The sequence below is a fragment of the Carcharhinus amblyrhynchos genome, chromosome 3 (genome assembly GCF_965287045.1).
Source record: "Carcharhinus amblyrhynchos chromosome 3, sCarAmb.v2.hapA, whole genome shotgun sequence".
NCBI classification, from domain to species: domain Eukaryota; kingdom Metazoa; phylum Chordata; class Chondrichthyes; order Carcharhiniformes; family Carcharhinidae; genus Carcharhinus; species Carcharhinus amblyrhynchos.
In genome coordinates, this window is record NC_137326.1 from 96,422,400 (window position 1) to 96,450,041 (window position 27,642).

At 40.8% G+C, this 27,642-nt stretch overlaps 1 protein-coding gene across 2 annotated transcripts in view; it reads right to left on the reverse strand.

Annotated features, from left to right (window-relative positions):
- The window catches only part of LOC145340945 (retinol-binding protein 1-like), a 45,352-nt gene that overhangs the window by 12,953 nt on the left and 4,757 nt on the right, over positions 1-27,642 (reverse strand). Inside the window, exons 3-4 of one of the 2 annotated variants that reach the window (XM_080185550.1) lie at positions 26,488-26,589; positions 18,918-20,145 (exon numbers count right to left, since the gene is read on the reverse strand). In XM_080185550.1, the coding sequence (XP_080041676.1) occupies positions 20,092-20,145; positions 26,488-26,589 (156 nt within the window). In that variant the 3' untranslated portion in view covers positions 18,918-20,091. Of the gene's footprint in view, positions 1-11,013; positions 20,146-26,487; positions 26,590-27,642 lie in introns of those variants that run through there. The other variant, XM_080185551.1, reaches the window with a different exon arrangement.

Here is a 27,642-nt window from a genome sequence, read left to right on the forward strand (position 1 = left end):
AGCTCATCTCCAAACTCTGTGGCCTGGGACATGGCTCCTCCCTCGATGTCTGGATCCTAGAATTCCTGAACCATAGACCGTAATCAGTAAGTATAGGCAACACCTCCGCCAAGATCATCCTCAATACTGGTGCCCCACAAGACTGTGTCCTCAGCCCCTTACTATACTCTTTATACACTTATGACTGTGTGCCCAAATTCCCCTCCAATTCGATTTTCAAGTTTGTTGACGATACCAGATATCAAACAATAATGAGGCTCAGTATAGGAAAGAGGTAGAAAATCTGATGAACTGGTGCGACAACAATAATCTCTCCCTCAATGTCAACAAAATGAAGGAGATAGTCATTGAATTCAGGAAGCATGGTGGAAGGCATGCCCCTGTCTACATCAATGGAAATGAAGTGGAAATGGTCAAGAGCTTCAAATTTCTAGGAGTCCAGACCATCAACAACCTGTCCTGGTCCCTCCATGCTGATGCTACAGTTAAGAAAGGCCACCAACATTTTCAGGAGGTTAAAGGAATTTGGCATGTCTGCCAAACCTCTCACCAACTTTTATAAATGCACCATAGAAAGCATTCTTTCTGGTTGTATCATAGCTTGATATGGTTCTTGCTCTGTCCAAGAAAGCAAAAAACTACAAAGTGTCGTGAACGAAGCCCAGTCTATCATGCAGACAGCCTCCTATTCATTGACTGTCGACACTTTCCACTTGCTCAGAAAAGCAGCTAACATAATCAAGGACCCCATGCACCCCAAGCTTATGCTCTTTTGAAGTTCTATACTGCACTTCCCACAACGTTTTCAAGTTTTGTATTATTTGGAAGTTTTGAAATTATGTTCCAACGACAAACAAGGCCACTAATATATATAAGGCAGAGCAAGGGCCCTAACACTGATCCCTGGGCAACTCCACCATAAACCTCACTCCAGTCTGTAAAAGAACCATTCACTACAACCTTTTGTTCCCAGTCAATTTTGCATCCTTGTCGTTTCTGTCCCTTTTATTCCATGAGCTCTAACATTGCTCATTGTTCACAAGTCTGTATGGTACTTTATCAAATGCCTTTTGGAAGCCTATGTATACCATATTAGCTCAGTTGTCTGGACGGTTCATTTAACTGAACGGCACCAACAGCATGGGCTCAATTCCTCTCTCTACCAGCTTAAGTCATTCATGAAGTTCTGCCTTCTCAACCTTGCCCAAGGTGTGGTGATCCTCAGGTTTAGTCATCAACAGTCAGCTCTCCCCCTTAAGGGGAGAACAGCCTATGATCACCTGAAACTATAGTGGCTTTACCTTTATTGCCCTCTCTTTTACATGAGCAAAAGAATAGACCAATGATTATAATTTCTGATAACCTGAACACCTCATCAATTACCAGGATCCTGCATCTTTTCTAGACTTGTCTGCTGAGGTCAGTGGTGAGTCAGGTGAACTTTTTGTTGCATGTCGAACCACTTCAAAAGCCTGCCAATCTAAATGTCATTAATTCTCAGAGTATATCCCTAAAGTTATCAGATGGTATTAATGGGCCAGTAGTTGCAGGGATGGAGTTTCAGAATGGGACCAGGATTTATGGTCAGAAGAATCCAGGATTCCTTGAACAACATGGAAGTTTAACTCCCTGACCAAAGCCTGATTGATGGGATTGGCAGCATGACAGGCAGGGCAATCCTGCAGATCAGGAGCAGATAGGTTTAATAGCTGTTGAAGGTGGATATCACTTGGTGGGTAAAACACGGCTGCAGGGTTGGACTGACTGCCTGTGGTCTAACATCACAAGGGTGGAGAGAGAGATTGAAGAGATGTCAGAGAATGAGAGTTGAGCTATTTAAAGTTTTAATGTTTATTTATTACTGTCACAAGTAGGCTTACATTACACTGCAATGTAATTACTGTGGAAATCGCCGAGTTGTCACATTCCAGCACCTGTCTGGGTACAGTGAGAGAGAATTTTGCATGGCCAATGCACCTAACCAACATGTCTTTTGCACTATGGGAGGAAACTGGAGCACCCGGAGGAAACCCATGCAGACACAGGGAGACAGTTCATACTCCGCATAGACAATGACCCAAGCCAGGAATTGAACTTGGGTTCCTGGCGCTGTGAAGCAGCAAAGTTAACCACTGTGTCACTGTGCTGCCCAACTGAGTTTGGTATCAACACATTGGAAGGTTTCTGATAGCTTTGGGATCAGAGAGTGTGGTGGGGGCTTCATTTGGAGGGGTTTGCGACTGAAATGGCATGATGAAATGGGTAAATGGGTGTTTTTCTGGTTGGCAATCAGTGACTAATGGTGTGCCTCAGGGATCAATGTTGGGACCACAAGTGTTCACAATTTACATAAATGATTTGGAGTTGGGGACCAAGTGTAGTCTGTCAAAATTCACAGATGACACTAATATGAGTGGCAGAGCAAAGTCTGCCGAGGATACTGAAAGTCTGCAAAGGGACATAGATAGTCTAATTGAGTGGGCAAGGGTCTGGCAGATGGAGTATAATGTTGGTAAATGTGAGGTCATCCATTTTAGTAGGAATAACAGCAAAATGGACTATTATTAAAATGGTAAAAAATTGCAGCACGCTGCTGTGCAGAGGGACCTGGCTGACCTTATGCAAGAATCACAAGGAGTTGGTTTGCAGGTGCAGCAGGTAATTAAGAAGGCAAATGGAATTTTATCCTTCATTGCTCGAGGGATGGAGTTTAAAAACAGCGAGGTTATGTTGCAGTTGTATGAGATGCTGGTGAGGCCACACCTGGAGTATTGTGTACAGTTTTGGTTTCCTTACTTGAGAAAGTATATGCTGACATTGGACAGGATGCAGAGGAGATTCACTAGGTTGATTACAGAGTTGAGAGGATTGGTTTATGAGGAGGGACTAAGTAGACTGGGGCTATCTCATTGGAATTCAGAAGAATGAGGGGAGATCTTACAGAAACATATAAGGTTATGAAGGGAATAGATAAGATAGAAGCAAGGAAATTGTTTCCACTGGCAGGTGAAATTAGAACTAGGGGGCATGGCCTAAAATAAGGCGAAGCAGATTTAGGACTGAGTTGAGGAGGAATTTTTTCACACAAGGAGTTGTGAATCTGTGGAATTCCCTGCCCAATGAAGTAGTTGAGGCTACCTTATTGAATGTTTTTAAGGCAAGGATAGATAAATTTTTGAACAGTAAAGGAATTCAGGGTTGTGATGAGTGGGCAGGGGTAAGTGGAACTGAGTCCACAAAAAGATCAACCATGATCTTATTGAATAGCGGAGCAGGCTCGAGGGACTAGATGGCCTACTCCTGCTCCTAATTCCTATGTTCTTATGATTGCAGTGATTCGGATGGTGCTTTTGGTGACGGAGGATGTGTTGGTGAGAGTGTGAATGTGGGGGGTCATGTATACATAAGCTTATTTGGTGGGAGGAATCACTCTGGTTCTGCTTAGCTGTCAATCAGTGCTATAAATGCATTTACCAAACAGATCTATTCCTTCTCACCCCCAGGAAAAGCAGACTAACATGGGTTAGAATTAGAAGCCCTGTAAAAATTAAGCTCATAGACTCCATAAATGCATTACAGCAACTATCCCATCTCCTAATCGAGGGGTATCAATTGCCTGTTTTTGTCCTGCCCCTGTTAAACTGGACAGCTTCAAGGCTTCTTGATTTTGTCATTTTAACTTCCTACCCATTTGGGGGTAGACTAAATTACCAATATTTCCCAAATAGGCCGCATGCTCCATCAGTGTTATTCACAATGTTTCAACTTCAAGAATTGCCAGAGTAAGATAACAGAGTTATGTTTTCAGTTAGCCTCAGGTCTGTATTCAAATGATAAGTGCACGAACCTGCCAGGTTTCCCACTCTCATGTCCCAGTCCCTAGCAGTGTGCTGAACGGGCTGTAGTGGAGGTTACACTGAAGTATTCCAAGTACACTGATTAATTCTGTCTTTATCTGCAGCTCTACCCTACTTCATTTCACCATTAGATCCATAGCATCAACTGACTCTTGTTCTATACTGTGGGAGTACCTTCCTAAACTCTTACTCCTCTCCACTACGCTTTTTTCCCTTCAGGCTCTCCTTACAACCTATCTATTTGACAGAGAGTTTGGCCATCTTTTCTCATATCTCTTCCTTCATCTCAAAGTCTATTTTTGTCTGATTATGCTTCTGTGAGGCATTATGCAACATGTTTCCAAATTAAATGGAAGTTAGTGTTTTTTTTGGAGTCTAAGATGGGAATGAAGATTTAACATTGTATTCTGTTTAATCCTTCCCAACGTAAAAACATACACTGGCTCAGCTTTTCCAGTACCTTGCAGCCCCACTGGAGATAACTCTGCCTGTCATGGACCTATGCCCATGGCCCTAGATGAATCAGGGTCAGTTATGTTTTGGTTGCAGATGTTCTGCCATAGCTGGAGTATTTGCGAAAAGCAATTGTGGAAAATTGAGGTGCCAGGCCACAGCGGTAGGATGCAATCACCTCCATGCTAATGAACAATTTGCAAATTTATTGTTCTTTGGCCTGTGCAGAATAATGTTCTCTGAACAACTGCACTGGCTTTGGCACCTGCACCAAAATAGTTTTAGCTTCCCTGTGAAATTCAGAATGCTGGACATTTGAACTATGACAGGTGACCACTCAAGTGACCCAGATGCCAAGAAATCTGATATCATTCACATTTGTTAAGACTTACATCTGTCGAATATGTGGGTGGGGTCGTTCTGCATTGCCAAGTCTGAATTTGGAGAAAGGGGGGAGGATACACAGATGTGGTGATATGCTGGAAGACATGTTCAAGTAAACCTCCAACTGCACCTACTCCAGATTGTTGCAGTGGGAGGATCTGAATAATCCACAAACATCTTAATTTTCATTCCTACTTTGCTCCTATTATTAACATATACAGCTTGCAATGCTTGTTTGTATATATTCAAGATTTTTGTGATTTAAGATTCCTCCTCACTTCTATGATTAAATTGAAAGAGTTAGGAAAGAATATCTATCCCACTATCAAGTGGGCAGTAATTGCATAAAAGAATCTTACCCAACTCATTGTTCAAATCTGGCATTTGATCAATTTTTTGGTATAACTTACCTAACTGTCCCCCCTTGGAGGATTTTTTTACTGACGAAGCAAAATTGTCCACTTTTAATTTGCATCAAACTCCCTTGACATTCACTTCGTTTCGCATTACTGAATTCAGATTACATAATTTTGAAAATTTACATGTTAATAACAAAGCAGAATAATTACATGACGAGGGGAAAAAAATGACAATAGAAGGAGAATTAAAGAAATGCATTCTTAATATTCACTCAAGGGAAGAATAATAATACAAGAATAATTTATCATGCATTTAATTACTCGACAATGTTGGACTTGGATGCAAGCGGCTATGTATACAATCACACGACAACTCAAGTAATGTGAGGGTGGAAATGTACATTTTGTACACAGCCTGATATCTTCAATCTGGAATATTAAGTACCTTACCAACTGTCAAGGGTAAAGCGATGCCACAGCACTTTAACCTGTTTGTTGAATAATCTGAATGTTGGCATTAGGGTAGATTTTCTGAGCTCCCTGTGGTGAGGTGTTTTGGAAGCCGTGAGCATGAATTAGAAAATAACAAACTGAAGACCTGTGGTTTTCCAATGCATGTTTTTGGAATGTGAAGTACCTCACTGCAGGAGAGGATTTAGAAAATCTATCCATACAAATAAGATGACAAGAACACAGAACTCAAAATTCTGATAGCTTGTAATCATTTCTGAGATGTGGTCATTTTTTTTTGCCCAGCTCTAGTTTCCCAAAATAGTCAATTTCTGACTATTGAGGCCTGGAATTTAAGGCATTAATACAAACATCTGAGTTAGAAGCAGGAGAAGGCCACTCGGCTCCTCGAGTCTGTTCAGCCATTCAATAAGATTGCTGAAATGATTGTAACCTCAACTCGACATTCACACTTACCCAATAACCTTCAAACTCTTGTTAATCAAGAATTAATCCCGCTCGGCCTTAAAAATAAAGATTCTGCTTCCAATGCCTTTTCAGGAAAGGTTTCAGAGACCCACGGTCCTCTGAGAGAAACACATTCTGTCTTAAATGAGTGACCCTCTTATTTTATCCCTAAATCTAGACTCTCAGACAAGGGGAAACATTCTTTCCACATCCATCCTGTCAATATCCCTCAGTATCTTAAATGTTCCAATCAAGTTGTCTTTTACTCTTCTAAACTCCAGTGGATACAAGCCTAACCTGCCCAACCATTCCTCATAAAACAATCCATCCATTTCTGGTATTAACCAGAGTAACACCCATTAAAAAATACACCTTGCATTGTGATAGAATTGACTGCTGGAAGAACTTATGTTCACCCCAAAGTGGTGCCTGCATGCAAATGGAATAATGAAGACAATACGTATTGTCTCCGAAATTCTGTCACTTAAATTGGACTTCAGTTAATCTTACGAAAAGGAAAGGTAAGTTCACAGCTGGAATGACTAAAGCAGTAAGTGGTTGAGTTCAATTGTTTTGACTGCTCTACTCTGAAAAATCAGGATTAACTCAAGTGAACTGTTCTTAGCTGTGCAACTAAGAATGGATTCTGCAAGTCCTTTTCAAAAAATTGGATGGAAGGAAAGAAATAACTCCCCTGTCTCACTTGTGCCTCTGATATGCCTGGGCTGACTGCAGATACTGGTCATGATGCATTCCGAGTTCAGCCCAAAGATATGTTTGGAAATCGTGGGGCAATCTAGTACTCGGCATTCCTTAGTTCAAAACTCAGAGAAAAACAGTCCTTAGATCTCATTGGTGTTGCAGGATAAAATTGTTGCTCCATTTCTGGATACAAAATACTATTGCAAGACTTTCTGTTGATTCTAGCGTTTGCTGTAAACATAACAAGTTTTAAATTGTGAAAATTGACTTTACATCAAATGACAAAATGCCAAGGGTTATGGACCATGTGACTGGAGTCCATTGATTAATGAAGTGTGTGTTGACAGTTATGGTCCTGTGAGGAACCACGTGATGCAGCGCAGAAACTTTATTGATCAGATAAAAATAGAATTGTTATCATGTGTTGAGTATGAAGGCTCTCTGAAGAAACACATTTAAAGTTAGTTTGACAGAATGCTTAGGAAAAGGATCATTCACGTGATTTCAATCCCTAAAAGTCAAGTTCAAGCTCAGAGTTATTTTTACAAAGTAGCTGTGTATCACAGATTATTACACACACGACTTTTATAATCCCTCTCCTCCATCTTCTTCCCTTAAGGTGCTTAGTTTGGGTACTGCATTCAGTATCTCATGTGTATTAGGAGAGACTAAAAAATGCGAATGAACAGAAGGTCGCCCACATGTGTCTTTCTGTAAGCAGAAGCTTGCAAAGAATATAGAAGCAGAAATGCTGGAAATGTTCAGCAGGGCTGACAGATAGATAAGTGTATTGAAATTCCCAGCTTTCCCTATTTTTATTTCAGATTTCGAGCATCTTCAATAACTTGCTCTTGTCTTTTATAAAGAATATGTTGTTTTCTTTTTGACCGAATGTCTGCAGGAGATGAAAAGTGAAACAATGCCATTGATCATCACATGGATATTTAAGCAATTTATCAGAGAACATTTAGCTGATGGCACAATATTTTGTCAATATCTTTGGCATTATGACAGTCCTCGCAAATGGACCAGTACAAAAATTCAGCATCTTGCTTGCAATAATTTATGTGAGAGACTTGATCATTGCAAAATGGGACATTTTAAAGTTTATTTATTTGTCACAAATAGGCTTACATTATCACCGCACCAAAGTTACCATGAAATTGCCCTAGTTGCCACATTCTGGCACCTGTTCAGGCACACTGAAAGGGCATTTTGCATGGCCAATACATCTAACCAGCACACCTTTCAGACTGTGGTAGGAAACTGGAGCACCCGGAGGAAACACACGCAGGCACAGGGAGAACGTGCAAACTCCACACAGACAGTGACCCAAGCTGGGAATTGAACCTGGTTTCCTGGCGCTGTAAGGCCGCAATACTAACCACTGTGCCATCCTATCTATTTTGGACAATAGAAGAATTCTGTATGAATTTTAGAAGGATAATCTTATCAAACAAGTAGCTATTGTAATGTATGCCCAGCTGTAATAACAGAAGAACTGGCCTGACCTCCCCATCGTTTCATGACATTTCTGTGTTCTTGGCCTAACAGACCTGGGGAGGAATTCTCACAAAGATTGATTAAGGTCAGAATTACCCGGATGTTCACACACCGCTGCTACTCTATACAAGGACAGATAATTTGGCACTCATCTAAATCTCCATTCACTGCATTGGAACGAGAAAATCCTGTCAGTGTGAACAGCTGGAAAATTCCTCCCAAAGGTGTTATTTCGGGTGGGAAAAGGGTGTGATCCACACTGGAATGTCAAGCATGAATTGGATCGCAACCATCCCACATTTAGTCATTTTTTGGGTGAGTTTCGCACCATCTTTAAGAGGGGCACGCTGGTCAGCCCAACTTCACAGAGATCGAGCGCCATTTTTAAAGCACACTCTGATCGCAAATTGAATTTGAGGACTACCCTCCCTTCCCCCTTGACATCCACCTAGGGCACTGGGGACTCCCACACCGATGTATATAAGGGATGCCTCCCTGCACTCTCCTCATTGAATGGATGTTTCCCCACTACCCCCCTGACAAAGATCACTGATATTGGGCATTGGACTCCTCCAAATGGGTACCACCTTCATGACACCCACCTTCATGACCTTCCCCTTCATGAACCCCCCAATGCACCAGCTCTATCATGCCCCAGCCCTGTTAAGCTCCACCTGCCTTATGCCCCAGCCTCCTTGGCACTGCTCTGGTACCCTAGCAGTGCACACCTGGCACTGTCAGGCTGCTGGTTGGCACTGGGAGGCTGGCAATGCCCAGCCATGTCCCTGACCACCAGGAGGTTAATGGTCTCTTAGCCCACCCACCGTGTGCCTATCACACCAGTGTTTATAACTGTTACTGGGGCCTGGGGTGGAATGCCAAAAATAAATCATAAAGCCTTTTGAGCAGGAAAACCAGTACGATATTAGTGGGCTTTGCAACTGGAATCATAGGCAGTCTCTCAAGCGCCTCACCACAGCCAGTGAGAATACTCACCACACGAGCCCCAACCCAGTGGGAACCCCCGAACTGAGGGTCTCCAGGCCAACACAAGCCCCCTTGAAGCCCCTGCACCCTTGAAAGCCTCCCATCCCAGCCTTCACCATGGCACAGGCTAATTTTCCCTTTTGCACCCTGGAGGCTAATGTTGAATGATTCTCACCTCCTCATTTGTCCTCACAATCCATGGTGCCTGGACTACATTTCAAGGGACTAGTAGTGATTGACACCTGTACGACTTTGCGACTTCCTATGGGGGTGGGGGGGGTGTACATTCTGGGAGGGGGATAATCTCGCTAATGAGATTGAAATCAAGTCAATCTCCTGCTAATCAGCCTTGCACCCTTTTAAGGTGATATCCAATTTGCGTCAACATAAAGGGACCTGAAGATTGCAAACAGTTTGGCTCCAGGGACAAAACCCGTTTTCAGACCTGTCCACACGGAATTTTCCTGGACTTATGTGATTTGTGCTAGGTGCAAAGCAGCCAGAAAATTACGGTCCTGATCAATGAGTTGATGATTATCCCAAAATTGTAACAAAATCAAAATCAGTATTGTTCATTCAGCATAAAGGAACTTCTGGTATTTTTCAATTTGGAACTCTGACTGTATCAAGGGTCAACCAGTACAGTGACCAAAGACTTGCCGGAAAGTTTCCTTGAAAGTCGTCTAAGTCAAACTACAGAAAAATACATAAACCCTAAATTAGAAAATAACAAAAGCTGAATACAGACATTATCCCCAAAAAGTTGACAAATCAAGATTAAACTGACATTGTTCTTCATTACTGAAAGACTGTACAGAAACTTATCAATATCACAAGATAATTTCAGGAAAGAAAGCAAGAATTAAAGGAATTTGTATTATAGACAATGTTGGCTTGGATTTTGAGGTGGAAGTGGTAGTGAAATTGTCACCAATGCCATTGTTTTTGCCCTGAAACTGCCAGTAACTTTGGGAGTCCACACGTGTGCAGGTTAATGTGGAACTCCAGAAGCTGCTGACAGTGATTCCACACTTTGTAAGAGGGGGCGCCACTGAAGCTGCTCAGACTGCAATCAATAAAAAATCAAAAAACTGATGAGAACTTTCATTCTTACGCTGGTGTCACTATTATGAGTGTAGTAGCTGTGAGGAACAGATGGCCAACTAGGCAAATAAACAAACAGGAGTTTATTTGGGGGAAAGTAACTCAACGTAAGATGGAGATAAGAAAGTTCATAACTCCCAGTCTCTAACTGACAGAAAGCCCACATTCCCGCTCTCAATTCACGCACCACAAATGGTCCGATGGGTCATGTAAACCCTGATAACTCCCCCTTAAAGGGGGCATGCTACCACAGTGAAAACCTTTGTAAAATTGACTTTTATCGTAATTCAATCACAATAACTTATTTTACTCTCTGAACTTTAAATGAAAAATTAGAGCATTCAGTGCTCTTAACTGCCTGGTCTATTGTTTGTAAGACTGCTTCAAAGTGATTGGCTTGCCTGCAGGCATCCCTGCTGCTGTATGATTTGAGATCCCCTTGACTTGTCCCATATGTAAACTGATATTGGGAAAGAGAAAAGCCATGCCACAGGGATTGTTCGATCAATATGGACAGCTTTTTTCAAGGTCACTGGAAGCAGCATTTGCTAACTACGAAATCTGTGCAATTGACAAAATTGGTTACTTATTTGAACTTTCAGGTCTTGTGTTATGCTCTTCCCACATTTCATTAGTCTCAAGATTATAACTTGCAATGCCATTTTCCACGTATAGATCTCAAACTGAAATTTAAAAAAAAAATCGCCTCTGTGATTGTCAGACTTTCGATATATGTCAAAACTTACCCAAAGCTTTCATGTACCCTTCAAAATTCTCATTTTCTATCATCTCCCACGTTCCATTGTAATCTGCTGGCATCTTGTCAGTTTTCTGAAGCAAAGAGTCAAGAGAAAGAAAACCTTTTTTTTGTAAGATCCAGCAGGACAATGAGCCGAATGCTCTTGCTTTTATACTGTTCCTATTTATCTCAGGAAGGACCATAGTTCAACATGTCAGAGAACATTATCAGATAAGAGAACTTCTGTCCATTGCACAAGTTCTTCTTGACTTTGCTTAGGTGGCAAATTCACAAATCAATTTAACTTACAAAGACGGTGTGTTTCTGTTAATTTTTTTACATACAATTTTAGAATATAATCGTGAAATAGAAGTATGCTGTGGGTAAGTCTTCTAAAATTAAACAGTTAAGTCATCAGAAGGGAAACATAGTTATTATTGCTACGAATATCGCTGACAGGCTGATTTTATTTGATTGGAATGTTCAAACTGTGTCAAAAGCAAATGGTCTAATTAATTTAATTAGATATGCAGCTTAGAACATATAAGATTCAATTTTAATCAGTAGCAAGAATTGGGCAAGTGGGCTGAGTGCCAGCATGAGAGCAAGCTGCTCCTCTGATAGCTCTGGGAGCAGAGCAACCTGCCCATCTTTGCAGCAAAATTTTTTAGGAGGCTACCCAAGGCCTACTTAAAATGGAAATGCAACTTTTAAGTGAGGTTAAAAGCAAATTACTGCGGATGCTGGAATCTGAAACCAAAAGCGAAAATGCTGGAAAATCTCAGCAGGTCTGGCAGCATCTGTAAGGAGAGAAAAGAGCTGACATTCTGAGTCTGGACAACCCTTTATCAAAACTGACAAAGTTTTTCTCAGAGCTGACAAAGGATCATCCAGAACCGTCAGTTCTTTTCTGTCCTTACAGATGCTGTGGGTATGCCGGCGTTGGACTGGCGTAAACACAGTAAAAAGTCTGACAACACCAGGTTTTAGTCCAACCTATTTATTTGATAATATACTCACTAGCTTTCGGGGTTACCCCCTTCGTCAGGTTCACCTGACGAAGGGGGTAACCCCGAAAGCTAGTGAGTATATTATCAAATAAATAGGTTGGACTAAAACCTGGTGTTGTCAGACTTTTTACTGTGCTTACAGATGCTGCCAGACCTGCTGAGATTTTCCAGCATTTCCTCTTTTGGTTTTAAGTGAGGTTGTATTTTACTGCTATCAGATTTTTGGCCACATGGATACAAATTTTTTTGCTGTGGAGCGGTTTCCCCAGGTTTTCTGGAGAAGGCCCTTTCAACAAAATCTTCCAAACCCACAGCTTCTGCCACCAAAAAGAAATGGGCAGAAGACACATGGGAATACCATCACCTGCAAGTTCTCCTCCAAGTTACACACACCATTCTGAATTGTAACTATATCGCCATTTGTTCACTGTCATTGGCTCAAAATCCTGGAACTCCCTTCCTAATAGCACTGTGGGTATCGCTACAACACATGGACTTTCTCTAGGGCAATAAGGATGAGTAATAGGGTCCCATTCCATGAACAAATATAAAAAATCCCTAGAGGTGTCCGACGTCAGTGCAAAGAGGAAAACATCCTCCTTGGATGGTGGCATGGTGGCATAGTAATTAGAACTTACAGCGCCAGGGACCTGGGTTTTATTTCCAGCTTAGGGGATTGCTCGGACTGCAATCAATAGGAAATCAATAAACTGATGAGAACATTCACTCGTGCACTGGTGCCACTATTATGAGTGTAACAGCTGTGAGAAATATATGGCCAACAAGGCAAATAAACAAACAGGAGTTTATTTGGGGGAAAATAACTCTACGTAAGATGGAGGTAAGAATATTTCCAAAGTCTATAACTCCCAGACTCCAACTGGCAGGAAGCCCACATTCCCGCTCTCGATTCGCGCACCACAAATGTTCCGATGGATCATGTAACCCCCAATAACTCTCCCCTCTGTCTGTGTGAAGTCTGCACATTCTGTCCGTGTTTTCATGCGTTTCCGCCGGGGGCTCTGGTTTCCTCCCACAGTCCAAGAGACGTGCTGGTTTGGTGAATTGGCCATGCTAAATGTTTCCGCAGTGTACCTGGATAGGTGCCAGAGTGTGGCGACTCAAGTATTTTCACAGTAATTTCATTGAAGTTTTGATTTAAGGCCACTTGCAACACTAATGAATAAACTTTAAACTTTGATCCTAACACTTAAAAGATATCCAAGTCTAAAATCCAGCGTGTCTAAGATGATAAGAGAGGCAGTGTCAGGTAATCATCACAAAGGCTGGGGTTTTTCTGCGTTCCTGTTGAGAAAACTAGCCCATATTCCTTCTACCTCTCCCCAAAAAATGTAAGAATTCACTCTTTTCCATCACCTCACTCAGCAAACAATCAGAAAATGAACAATATCACACTTCAACCAATTTTACTGGTGCCACTAGGGGACTCATAACAAAGTCAGTCTTTTATGAAAGATATCTGGATCATTTCTTGGCTGAGGAATCATTTCAAGGCAGTTACTGCACTTAGCTTTTAATTATCATCTTGAACACACATGCACTTTGGTTTACAATGCAGTGTTATATCAGCTTTTGATTTTGCATTGTTAATCTGGCATTGATAAGGAAAATGTCTGAATGGTTTCAGTGTTGCTTAAGGTAAGATTAAAGGAGTGGTAAATGTAACCTATTGTCTTTGGCTCCATTTGTCATGTTGACCTCATTCAATGAAGGTACTGCTACTGAATCTTCTCCAAATGCATTCCTCTCTGTATGGCAAGGTTGTGTAGCGTGCTAAGGTGTTTGACGGAGCCTCAAATGTATTAGAATATGACCTTAGTGGGTTCAAAACACTGATTATATCCATGATATTCAGACATGGCACTCATCTGCCTGGGCCTGAAAGTTATCCAGGTTTTGCTTCATAAGAGCACAATCTCCATCATTGCCTGAGGGGTTGTGAATGGAACATTTGGCAACCATCAGAAAACATTTCAACTTGTGGAAAGAAAGCCAGCAATAAAGCTGCTGAAGGTAGATGGCCAAGGGCACTGTCCTGAGGAACTCCCAAAGCTAACTCTTGGAGCAGGAGATGTTTGGCCTTAGAAAAGCATCACCATCTTCCTTTGTGCTAAGTGTGGCTTCAGTCAGTGGACAGTTTTTTTTCTACCCCACCTTCCCCCCCCCACACCAATTCCCATTGACTTCAATTTTGCTATGGCTCCTTGACCAAATGCTGCCTTGATATCAAGGGCAGTGACTCTCCCCTTACCTCTGCAATTCAGATCTCTTTTCACATTTGAACCAAGGTTATAATGTGGCCTGGTGCCATGTGGTCCTGGTAGAACCCAAACTGAACATCTATGAACAAGCTACTGATAAGTAGTGTTGCTTGAAAGCATTAACATTACTGTGCTGCCGAATGAGAGTAGACTGATGGGACAATAATTGGCTCATTAAGGCTTGTCCTACATTTTGTCAATAGGACATACCTGAACAATTTTTACTTTGTTGTGTAGATAACAGGGTTATTGCAGATTGGAACAGCTTGTTTAGGAGCATGGCTAATTCCAGATCATGTCTTCGGCCTCATCCTCAGGATGTTGTTATGGTCTATAGCTTTTGCTGTATCCAGTGTGGACTGATATAATTGGTTGAAAACTGCCATCTGTAAATGGTCAGGCCATGAGTGGGAGACTTGGATCATCCATTCTCCCTTTTAGCAAAAGATTGTTACAAACTCTTCAGCTTTGTTTTTCCACTCACATGCTAGATTTTAGCATAATTGAGGAACTAGGTCATTATTGCACCTCTTCCTCCCATCAGGCATCTAATTGTCTACCACCTTTCATGACTGGATTTCGCAAGCCTGCAAAGCTTTCATTTGATCCTTTGGTTATGAGATCATTTAGCTCAGTCTACTGAGATCCTAAATGACTGACCCTTTATCTCCAGACAATGGGCCAGATTTGCACTATGTTGGTAGATAGCTCAAGTCAGGAAATTTCTTAACACCCTTGGTAAAAAGGCCCTTAAACGTTGTGATCATCACCCAAGGTGGAGTGGTGTTCAGGATGGAGTCAGACCCACCAAGCCCAGAAGCTGAGTGTAGGTAGCCAGAGGTCAGAGAAGACCTAGTTGTGTTATAGGATCTTTGGCCCTTTAACCCATTTCCCCCACACATCCTCAACTCCCCCTCTCTCCCAGCCCTCCTATGGCCCCATGCCAATCCATACACTAATCTGTCCCATGATCCCTTTTGTCTTCCATTCCAACTCATGACAAATCACATGGTAAACATCATGGGCAGATCTCAGGAGTTTCATGGAGATAAAATAAAAATAAAGCACATCCAGATTTCACCATACAGATTTGTTACTCAACATATCCAATTCATGAAAGCTTGTTCAATGCTTTTAAACCTCAAGTGTTTAATCCCTTTTAAAAAAGAAACCTACTTCTGTCCTTACCTTCCTCAAAAATAACTAATCCTTTAATAGGGTCATTAACCAGTCAATCAAACTGTGAATCCAAAACCCCTGTTGAATAGGTGTAGCTTTTTAAAGTCAGCCAAGCATTCATAAAGAACCTTGAGGGAAATATCACTAAATAACTATTGAAAATTGGCTAATTGTTATTACACCACCTAGTCAGTACAGCAGAATAGTCTAACAGGGTTTTTTTTAAAAAACCTTCACTAACAGTTGCATCCTATTTGTTTTAAACAGTGCCTTAGGGATCAGTGCTGGGCCCACTCTCATTTGTCATTTATATAAATGATTTGGATGAGAATATAGGAGGCATGGTTAGTAAGTTTGCAGATAACACCAAGATTGGTGGCATAGTGGACAGTGAAGAAGGTTATCTCGGATTGCAAAGGAATCTTGATCAATTGGGCCAGTGGGCTGACAAATCGCAGATGGAGTTTAATTTAGACAAATGCAAGGTGATGCATTTTGGTAGATTGAACCAGGGCAGGACTTACTCAGCTAATGGTAGGGCATTGGGGAAAGTTACAGAACAAAAATCTAGGGGTACATGTTCATAGCTTTTTGAAAGTGGGGTCACAGATGGACAGAGTGGTGAAGAGGGCATTGGGCATGCTTGGTTTCAATTGGTCAGGACATTGAATACAGGAGTTGGGACGTCTTGTTGAAGTTCTACAAGACATTGGTAAGGCCACACTTGGAATACTGTGTACAGTTCTGGTCATCCTATTATAGAAAGGGTATTAAATTAGAAAGAGTGCAGAAAAGATTTACTAGGATGCTACTGGAAGTTGATGGATTGAGTTATAAGGAGAGGCTGAATACACTGGGACTTTTTCCTCTGGAGTGTAGGAGGCTGAGGGGTGACCTTATAGGGGTCTATAAAATAATGAGGGGAAATAGACAAGGTAGATAGTCAATATCTTTTCCCAAGGGTTAGGGAGTCTAAAACTAGAGGGCATAGGTTTAAAGGTGAGAGGGGAGAGATACAAAAGTGTCCAAAAGAGCAATTTTTTCCACAAAGAGTGTGGTGAGTGTCTGGAACAAGCCGCCAGAGCTAGTAGTAGAGGGGGGTACAATTTTATCTTTTAAAAAGCATTTAGGTAGTTCCATGGGTACAATGGGTATAGAGGGATATGGGCCAAATGCGGGCAATTGGGATTAGTATAGGGATTTAAAAAAAAGGGCGGCATGGACAAGCTGGGCTGAAGGGCCTGTTTCCATGCTGTAAACATCTATAGGTAAGGGAATGAAAAGCTTCAGATAATGATAGTTAAATAGACCTTATCCACCATTCAAGAGGGTTTACATCTACTCCATAAAATCTGTGACACTCTCTTTCAGTTTAACTCCTTTGCAGCTGCCAAAGTTAGGTTTGCTTGAACTTAGAAAGTTCATGTAGCCTGAGTTTGTGTCTCCCATGAGTCACATGACATCACCTTTCCCCTATTGGTAAAGATGAGACTTGTTGGATATGGGGATAGGACCACTGCATCCAGGTCCGGCCCTCCATTTTTAAAGGTCCACAGTGTCCTCCCAACTCCAATGAAAATCTAATAAGAATTTTAAACATTAGAACAAAGTCACTTCTCATTCTGCTAAACGCTGAAGAATATAGGCCCATTCTATTCAATCTGTCCTCCTAGGACAACACTGCCATTCAACAAATCAATTCAATCAATTAATCAACCTAACATTGGTCTTTGAATATCTGCCATTTCTTTATATACATATCTATATTTATACCCAGGATATGGACATTACTGGCAACATTATATCCAGTTAGATTGGTTCTTTGGTCAGTTCAGACAGCATTTAAGAGCCAACAATGCTAGTGTCAATATCAAGTCATGGACGAGTTAAGGATGTCAAATTGTCTTACCAAAAGGGGACTAGTGAACCAACTGAATTTTCACAGCAATCTAACTTCTAATTATTCTGAAAAAATGTTACATCTAGTTTTTTTTAAATATTCAAAATCTCAAATACAAACTCGCATTCTCTGAAGAACTAGTGCAATCATGTAAAATAATCACTATGCTACCATAATCCCTGGCTATTTGTTTGCAAGTAAAGACACTAATTACTTTTCCTGTTCCACTAATTTAAATGTCTACCATTCCAAAGAGAGGTTGACAATGCAGTGCAAAGATAACTTAAAATCTAGGGGGATGCTGATTTCTGTAAGTGCGATCATCATTAGGCATCAGCTTGCAAGGGTTAAATATAGAAAAAAGGATGGAGCTTTTGAAACTTAGACAATAAATGTCTGCTTAAGCAAACGAAGGAAATGGTCAAAAGTATCATGCTTCCTTCAAACTTGATGTGTTCTTAGCAGGGCCTCACTATTGATGCAGGGTTGAGAAAGTGCAGGGGTGTGAAGGTGAAAATGCAATGAGGAAAGCCCAGTAAATTTTAATCAATTCAGGCAATTATTTTGAATTTTTTGAAAGATGATCGGAAACTTTCAGTCTTGCTGTGGTTATGTGCTCACTGAATAAATCCATGCCATATGCAGAATATTTTAACAATGTTGCATTTTAGAAACACAAGGCTTACTCTACACCACCTCTGTAATCGTTTGACCACTGAATGCCAAATACACTGTTCAGTTGTGCAAACATCACTGTCGTTTACAGTTCAAATGACAACTATTACTTTTCCGAGGACTTTAACCCAAGAGGATTTATTCAGCTCTGCCCTTGACTTTACCTCATTACAAATAGATTATTTGCCATGATTCTCAGACTGGATATTAGGGTCATTGGCCTCAATAAATTAAAAAAGCAGTAAGACAAATGCTAGTCATATGGGGGTTCCGTGGACCTGTCACATTTGATCAAATCTGTCAAAACATTTAATCAAGTCATTTAATATGGGGTTATTGCTTTTCAAAAGCTATTGTCAGGTGGGATATAATTGACTGCAGATAAACATACATATCTGGTTTAAGCATGGAATGTCAGTGTGCCAAACCAGCTCCTGACATTGTACAGAATTCCCAATTGAGACAGAACACTTTTAATGCATAATTTCAATCAAAAAATGTAGTGCTCCCCAGTTATTCACATTTTCAGCTTCTAATTGCTTAGCATCAGGGCCATCATTCTGCACGTCAGTCATCTGATACACTCATCACAGGGGTAGACACTCACCACGGGGGGGTTTGGTGAGTTGCTTTTCACCACTTGTGTTGACAGTAGTGCCCCTTTAGTGCTAAAAACATATCTATTCAGAAGGTACAAAGTAGATCTAGTGCAACTGGATATCAGCTTTCATTCCACTTCAGTGTTCTCTCAGCACTCTTCATATTGTCACAGTATTATTCACATTGTCAAAGGGGTTTTGGAAAGTGGCCAGACTTCAAACAGTTCTTTATACACAGGTTGAACTGACAGTACAAAGGCAATGCAGAATTTCTGCTGTGGATTTATTTTTATCACAACATAATACTTTTCCAACGTAGCACTTCCAAGTTTACTTTCAGCAGTATAGTTGCAAATAAGGCATGTGCAAAACTGAATGGTTGCTCCTAACATTTACTGTATGGTACTGATAGTATTTTCTGTGTCAGGAATCCCTTTCACAGCAGTATGTAGTGTAATACAATAACCTTGCTTTCTCTTTGGCAGACAATGTATTCTTTTGGATTGTGAGCATTGATGGCATGAACCATCTGTTAAGATATTTAATAAAAACCACAAAGAAAAGTCACGTCACAAAATAATTGGAAGAGTTATTTGGACACTGAAGAGATTTTCCAAATTAGTTGAAATCAAATGGACCAATACTCAATGCTATAAATTTTAACAAACAGGTCTATAGAAATTCAGATCAAATGTAAAGATTGAACAGAAGGAACAACAAAGATCAAGTCAACATTCAAGTTAAATTCAGTTGAAATTGCTGACGCAAGGAATATAATTTAATTAAAAATCATTTAGGTTGCCAGGTTCAAATCACAAAGGTGCAGGTCTAAGGATAAAGCGCATCACACTTGAAAAAGGAGCAAATGTCATGTTTCTCACAAAGTAGCAGCAATTTCCATTCTGCACAAATCAATATGGGTGAATAAGGTAAAACAAGGAGATTTCCTTTCCATTCAGACAACTGAGCTAGTGACTACAAAAGAGACTTGAAAATTAGATTGTGATAGAAAAACAGATAGGTATGAAAGGGAGATAGGAAAACAAGGAAATAGAAGGAGCAATACAGAGATAAAATGAGAGAGGAGATAAAATGAGAGATAAATCACACACCATAAAGAAAAGCAAATTCAAATGCAACATTAAACTGACTGCAATTTACTGAAAAATGAGACACCAACAGATCACACTCATTTAAATTTCCAACCAAAGAGCAATAACCAAAGAGGCCAAGACGCTGCTAATAAAATGTGACATTTAAATTATTTGCATGGAAAGTCTTACTTCTGGTAACATTTAAAAAGGTGAATATGTAACTGTCTCCAATGATATTATGCACAACTTTATTCTTCATATTAAAAGGTTTAGAGGTTGTAGAGCTCCTCCAGTTTTAGCTAACGTGTCTCCTTTCTGTTTTGTCTTCAGTCATGTGTTAGATTTTTCACTGCACTTTTTTAAAGACCTGTTTACATGTTACGTCTCCAACCCGCATCTCCTGGAAATGGGTAAGAAAGAAAACAAAGGTGTTAAAATTAATTGCATTTCTTTAAATATTTGTTATTTATTTATAAGATCATTCTATTGAGGATTTTACATTTTTTAACAATAATGTTTTGGGGCACTCTTTAATTGTGCTGGTCTGGTATCCTACTATTGGTAGCAAAGCTTCTGACATGGCAAAAGAACTGCAGAATTAGGGTTTGCACAGATGATGCCAGATCCTCCTTGGATCAATACAAATTTGCTATCAACCTATGTAGTTCAAGTGGATCTCAGGTTTTATCCTGGCTCTAAGCTTAGTTAGTTTATTTAATTTTAATTTCAATAAATTTAATCCATGTAGAGAAACAGTCAGTTAATGACCCCTGGAACTCTGCATCCCTGGTTGTTGAGTGAGTATAGCTTCAGTCTCAGCTCATTAGCTAAACTGCCTACCAAAAATCACTGTGCCATTCTGATAGGTAATGAACAGTGATACAAGAACTAACCAGTGGCTTTAGGAGCAGGGGAGGGAAATGTATTTTGACATGTCGAATGTAAAAGGAATGCTAATGTTTTTTGAATGTTGTCACAAAATGTCAACAGAGATTATAAAGTAGGCACCTCTGGCCCTAATTTAACCCCAGTCATGATTTGGAAGGGTTGACAGTGAGGTGAATTGGAAACATATCCACTGTTCCTGAAATTATGACAGACTATATTGATATCCTGGATATCATCAAAATCCCACTGGTTGATTTCACACATGCAAGTCAAGAAATGGTGGAAACACTTCTTGCCCAAGCAAGCCCAAAAACATGCATTGACACTAGATTGATGATGGGATTCGCTTCTCATTTATCTTATGTTCTGACCCTCCTGTCCCCATATGGAAAATATAAGAAATGTGTTTGTTTTCTCAGCAGAAATGGATTTGGGAAAGGACCCAGAATCACCCTGGGTTCTTTTCTCAATATCCTTTCCTGCTTAGGCCATCAGTTAAAACTGCAATCAGGTCTCAATGGCACCACTGGAACCTAACATACTTATGGAATAAAGAATTCAGTTGTCAGCTTTGGTGGGGTGGTATCTTTGTTACCTACTCAGTAGAGCACAAGGATGAGTTTTATGCAATTTTTGTTGAATAAGTACTAATTGCGTATAGAGTTAAAATTGCTGAAATGTATTAAAAACAAGGCTGACAAGTGCATGTGTACCATCAAATGAATTCAAGTAGTTTCCTTTAAGGTTTACTAACCGAATAAGATTTACCACTGGAATTAGAATTTTGAGTTTATTTATTGGTTCAGATTCCTGCCCATGTTTGTTCAAATTTTAGGTTTCAAAAATTAGGCTTTTTCTGAAAGCATGGACAGGCAATAAACATGCTACGTAAATCACCAACTGGGAATAATGCACAGTGATATAGGTTAATTTCTGATAGACCAAAAACTGTTAGCACAAAAGCAAATGAAACACCTGCCCGAGTGAAGGGATCCAACAACATAAATGACAAGAACCTGAGCAGGTTTGCCTTTCACCAAATATCGACCAATTTGTTTAAGATACTTAATTTGCCGCAAGTGAAATTTTCTGCAAAACTGTTTGTTTAATCTGGAAAAGCAGAAACCAGGTGATGGAATGGGGAGACAGTACTGCTATGAGATTTGACTTAGATAATGAACCTTGACCAGATTTCTTAATCACCAGTCCCTCCAAATGGGAGGAGAATACGGATTTATCGATATCTGATAACATCTGTTTAAATTGAGGTAAATCACAAACTAATATTATGTTTTGGTTGAATTGGCACTGATGAAATTGATTACAAGATGCTTTCTGTGCCAAGTGCCCTGTGTCTCTGTTTCGTAATAGCTTAACTCTTCAGTGATAAAGTCACATCCAACCGCACTTTGGAATATAATGTGTAAGGAAAGAGTTCAAATTCCTACCTACAAGTTCCAACTTTACTAACTACTTGCAAGAGGTTTTCATCGAACTTGGCATTTCTTGGTGCCATTAGCACTGCCATTTCCTCCTAGCCATTATATACAACAGCTACAAATATTTACAAGATCATTGTGTATGAACTATTAGAGTTGCAAACTTTGGGTTCCTGACTCCCAGTTTTTTGGCAACAGGGATGCTGTTTGCCTCCAAAAATGGCACCTGCACACTCATGGTGCTAACCATGCTGAACATCATTTTGATGAAGGTATAGTGAGTGTCTACTGGAGGTATGTCGAGTAGGCAGATTGTGATGCCAACCATCATGCAACATTGATTTCATGGCAGTGCTGCCATTCTGGGGATCAATGCTCCAACTTCTCAACATCTTATGTGCAAAGGTGAACATGCTTTCGGTGGCAGGAAAGAACCCTCCAAACCACTACCCACCCAACCAGTGTTATTTAAAGGGATAATCAACAACTTCCAGGTTAGATGAAGTGTTTTATGGCTTCAAGAGTTGTTTATCATTGCGAAAGTCTATTGGGAACGTGAAGCAGATGCTTTAGTCTTTCATTGATCCTACACCAACACTCCCTCTCAGCTATGGATGCAGTAATTTGCATGTCTCCAGGCCTCTCATCATAGATAATGAGCAGACGCAACACAAGCTGCCAGAAGAGGGAAGAGGAGAAGGTGGTTATGGTTCTCAGCAGAGACCATCACACTTCAGAAATTCAGGAGACAATTTTCATACAACTAGAAACCATCTGTGAGATGTCCTTGAAGCACAATGGATGACCTCATTGAAACGTACCACCTGTTGCAGCCATAATCTCTGCCTCAGAGCACAGTGAAGACTGCCAATGAAATTTCCTTCTAAGTTGAAGCAAGTGACATTTGTCATCTACTGTTGCATAAGGGAGATCACTGAGGTTCTGTATTTGGGGCAAACATACAGTCTCATAAGGACTGAAGGCATTTTCCAGGTGCAGGGTACCACTAACTGTACGGGCAACACTGGCACCAGCATGCTGACTCTGGAATGTCCAGCAAATGAAATTCAGAATGAAGTGATCTGGACAGGTCAACTAGAGTCCAATGGTACAGAAAGAGGCCAGTCAGCCCATAGAGTCTGCACTGATCACAATCCCACACAGGCCCTATCCCCATACATTTACCCTAGCTAGTCCCCCTGACACTAAGGGGCAATTTAGCATGACCAATCCACCTAACCTACACATCTTTGGACTATGGGAGTAGGCCAGAGCACCTGGAGGAAACCCACGCAGACACAGGAAGAATGTGCAAACTCCACACAGACAGTGACCGAAGCTGGGAATTGAACCTGGGTCCCCGGTGCTGTGAGGCAGCAGTGCTAACCACTGTGCCACATGCCACCCCTAGACCACCCTAGACTCTCCACAGCACAAACCATGATGGATAAAAAAGTTGGCTCAGTAACAGGAAACAAAGGATAATGGTCAATGGATACCCTTGCAAATGGAAAGTTGTTTTAAGTAGTGTTCCACTGGGCTCGGTGTTGGGACCCTTACAGTTGTGTTATAAACTAACGATTTAGGTATGAACATGGGGAACATGATTGGGAAACAAGATTAGCTGAGTAGTGAATAGTGTAGAGAATAGCTGTAATCCACAAAACAATATGGATGGGTTGGTGGAGCAGGCTGTAAAGTGGCTGATGGATCTTAACATTATAGGGAACAAACAATTGTTCAGCATCTCAGCCATTTTCTCATTTCCAGTTATTACATTCCCCTTTTCATCCTCTAAAGGACCAATGTTTATTTTTGCCACACTTTTTCATTTTATATATCTGTAGAAACTTTTGCTATCTGTTTTTATATTCTGAGCTAGTTCACTCTCATAATCCATCTTACTTTTCTTTGTAGCTTTTCTGCTGACCTTCAAAGATTTCCCAATCCTCTACGTTCCCACTAATCATTGCCACTGTGTATGCATTTTCTTTCAATTTGATACCTTCCTTTATTTCCTTAGATATCCATGTCTGATTATTTCTTTTTCTACAGTCCTTCCTTATCACTGGTATATATTTTTGCTGAGCACTGTGAAAGATCGCTTTGGATCTCCTCCACTGTTCCTCAATTTTCCCATCATAAAGTTTTTGCTCCCAGTCTATCATAGCCAACACCTCCCTCATCCCTTTGTGGTCTCCTTTGTTTAAGCACAAGACACTGGTATTGGCTTTTACCTCTGCACGCTCCACCTGTATTTTCAATTCAACCATACTGTGATCACTTCTTCTAAACTGCAAGATCATTAATTATTCCCAACTCATTACACAGGACCAGATCTAGGGTACCTTGCTCACTTGTAGATCCATTACATATGTTCAAGGAAGCTATCGCGGATACATTCTATGAACTCCTCCTCAAGGGTGCCTTGACTGACCAGGTTTGACCAATTGATATGTAGATTAAAGTCCCCCATGAGAATTGCTGTACCATTTTTATATGCAGAGGTTATTTCTTTGTTTATTTCTCATCCCAACATAATGTCATTAATTGGTGGCCTGTAGACTATGTCCATCAGTGATTTTTTTCTCCTTACTATTTCTGATTTCCACCCAAATGGATTCAACCATTTTTTTCCTTAGAACCTATATCATCTCTCACTACCACCCTGATGTTATCCTTAAATATCAGAGGTACACCCCTCCCTTACCTTCCTGTCCGTCCCTCCAAACAGTCTGGTACCCCTGGATATTTAACTCCCAGTCGTAACCATCCTGCAACCATGTCTCTGCAATGGCCACCAAATCATTCTCATTCACAATGATTTGGGCTTCAACTCATTTACCTTGTTTTGAATGCTACGAGCATTCAGATTAAGTGCCCTTATGCTAGTTTTTGTACCTTCTTTTTGAATTCTAACACTTCCATTAATAACATCTCCTGAGTTCTTCTTCCTTTTAACTTTTTTTTCCTGATTTTTGATGTAATTGGAACATTCTCCCCACATTTTGTCCTTGCTCCCTCTTTCTTGGGCTCATTACATAGGCTCCCATCCTCGGAGGAATTGGATAAAACACATGAGGCCACCACATTACAAGTGGGACATAATTGCTCTGCCCATACCAGAGGCTATTCCACCACATACTGAACCTGCTTCGAAGCAATTTTTTAAAGTTGAATGTCAGTATCTGAACCGGTGGTTGTGAGTATAGGAGAGAGTAATGGCAATTTTTCTTCATCATTTCCATGCGGCTCCTTCACCTCTATCTTCCAGAATTGCCTGGCCATAGTGTAGAAAGGAGAAAAGGTACAAGGATGATGCGGTGGGGAGGAGAAAAGGGGAAGCAAGATTTGCCTTTTAACACCATCCATAGCTTGGAAATCAGAAGAAATTGTGGGACGAGGAAGAGGTGGGATCCGAGGAAGAAGATTAGGAATAAGCTTCCATCATCTTCAATAGTTTCAATCTCACTGTAGGTCATAGCTGCTCCAATAGTTATGATTTATAGACTTAATAATGATCTCCTCCATTGAGCTGAGGATAGGCAATTGTTGTCATCCTTCTCAGTTAAGTGCTGCTGCCTCTGGTCAAGCACTGCCTTGTTCAGTTAGCGGAAGTAAGTATGGTGTTTGAGTGATTTGGTTGTCATGATTGAAAAGTTGACAAACATTTGCAAACTGAGATTGGGTAGGACATTCACAGCATTGCCAAGTGTGCAAGGGTGGTGTTAAGCTATGAATTTTGGGTAGAAGTCATGATGAATAGAGATTGTTGGTAAGCAAATGGGGCGTGGTGCATGGAGAAGACTCTTCAGAGTAGTGATGTAATATTTGAAGCTATATTCACTGACCCAAGAGGTTATGTGCAGCACTGCAGTCAGATCCTTGGAGCTGGACACCTGGCATTGCCCATAGTTACTCAGTCCCACTGCCTTCGCAAAGTTTGTCTGGAGGGATTCCTAGCCTCCTGTGATTTGGTGACATTGTTCTTCCACGCCACCTCCTGGACTAGAGCCTTCAGTGCAGCGTTGAAATTCTTGAAGACTTCTGGCAATTTGTACCATTAATGTGTCTTTCTCACATTTAGAATGAGTTCCAGCATTTACTTCACTCAAAATACATGACCTCTAAGAGATGCAATAATGCATTCAGTAGTGCAGGCTAGATTGAATTTTTGCTTGCATTTTTTGGTGTCCAGGCATACAGCCACTCAATAGTACACTCAGTGTCAGATGAGTACTCCGCTAATTTAAAAACCAAGAGGCAGCATGAAGTTTACGTGTCCACTGCATCAGAAATCTCCTGGCCTATGTGTAATAAAGTTTCAAATACCAAAAAAGATATAATCCTTTTAAGAATACAAATCCTCTGAAGAAATAGGTGCAACCATGTTATCCAGCAACAAATGAACTTACCAGATGCAATTCATCGCCTTCTATCCAATGAGTCCAACCTCGACCCTGTTTCTCTCCTTTTTGTACACAGACAAGTGTATCCCCATCCCAACTGACGGTGGTCTAAAATGGAAAAATAATTAAAACAATGTCAAATGTGTATAAAAACTATTAAAAATAGGTATTAAATTTGCATTTGGTTTATTGATTGGCCACGAGAATTCATGTTCATTTATTAATCCAAGGACTTACTTCAAGAGCACTTATCATAGGCTTCATGGTTCAACTTGAGCAGTTGTAGCCCCAGTGATAAAATTGTGAAAAGCCACTCTCTCTCTCTGCAGCAGTAATGTTTGATACTGGCCACTCTTAATTCAGCTAATAATCAGCCAACGTATTTTGATGCAGTGTTGAGACTGCTATAGTTCAGGTCAGTTAAATGATTGAAGTATGACTAATTCCATGGATTGAGTATCTTTCAAACTTCAGACAAGTCTTCCTATCTGTATTCCAAACATTCTTTTGTGGAAGAATCTTCAGAAAGTGCTCTCAGAAACTTTCAACATTTCTAATTTTACCTGCAATTTCCAATGAATAGAATCCCTACAGGGCAGAAGGATACCATTCGGCCCATTGAGTCTGCAGCGACTCTCTGATATGGTATCTTACCCAGGCCCAACTCCGTCCTATCCCTGTGCCCACACATTTACTCTGCTAATCCCCCCAACCTACACATCTTTGGACACTAAGGAGCAATTTAGCTGGCCAATTCACATAACCTGCACACCTTTGGAGCATGGGAGGAAACCGGAGCACCCGGAGGGAACCCACGCAGACAAGGGGAGAAACGTGCAAATTCCACACAGACAGTGACCGGAGAGCGGAAATGAATCTGGGTCCCTGGAGCTGTAACGCAGCAGTGCTAACTGCTGTGCCATCCATCTACATAACCAAACAACTATTTAGTTATTTCATGTAATCATTGATGTGTGATACGTGAAACTCTCGGCCTGAATTTTACCTTCAGGATGTAATTGGTGTGGGTGGAAGTGGATGTGAAATCCACTGCTGCCTCATTTTGTGTAGTCTGCATGATATTACACTGGGTGGCCAGTCAAGGCCTGCTCAGCATGTTACATGTCTGCCCACTGGGCTCGCACTAAGCGGGGGTGGAAA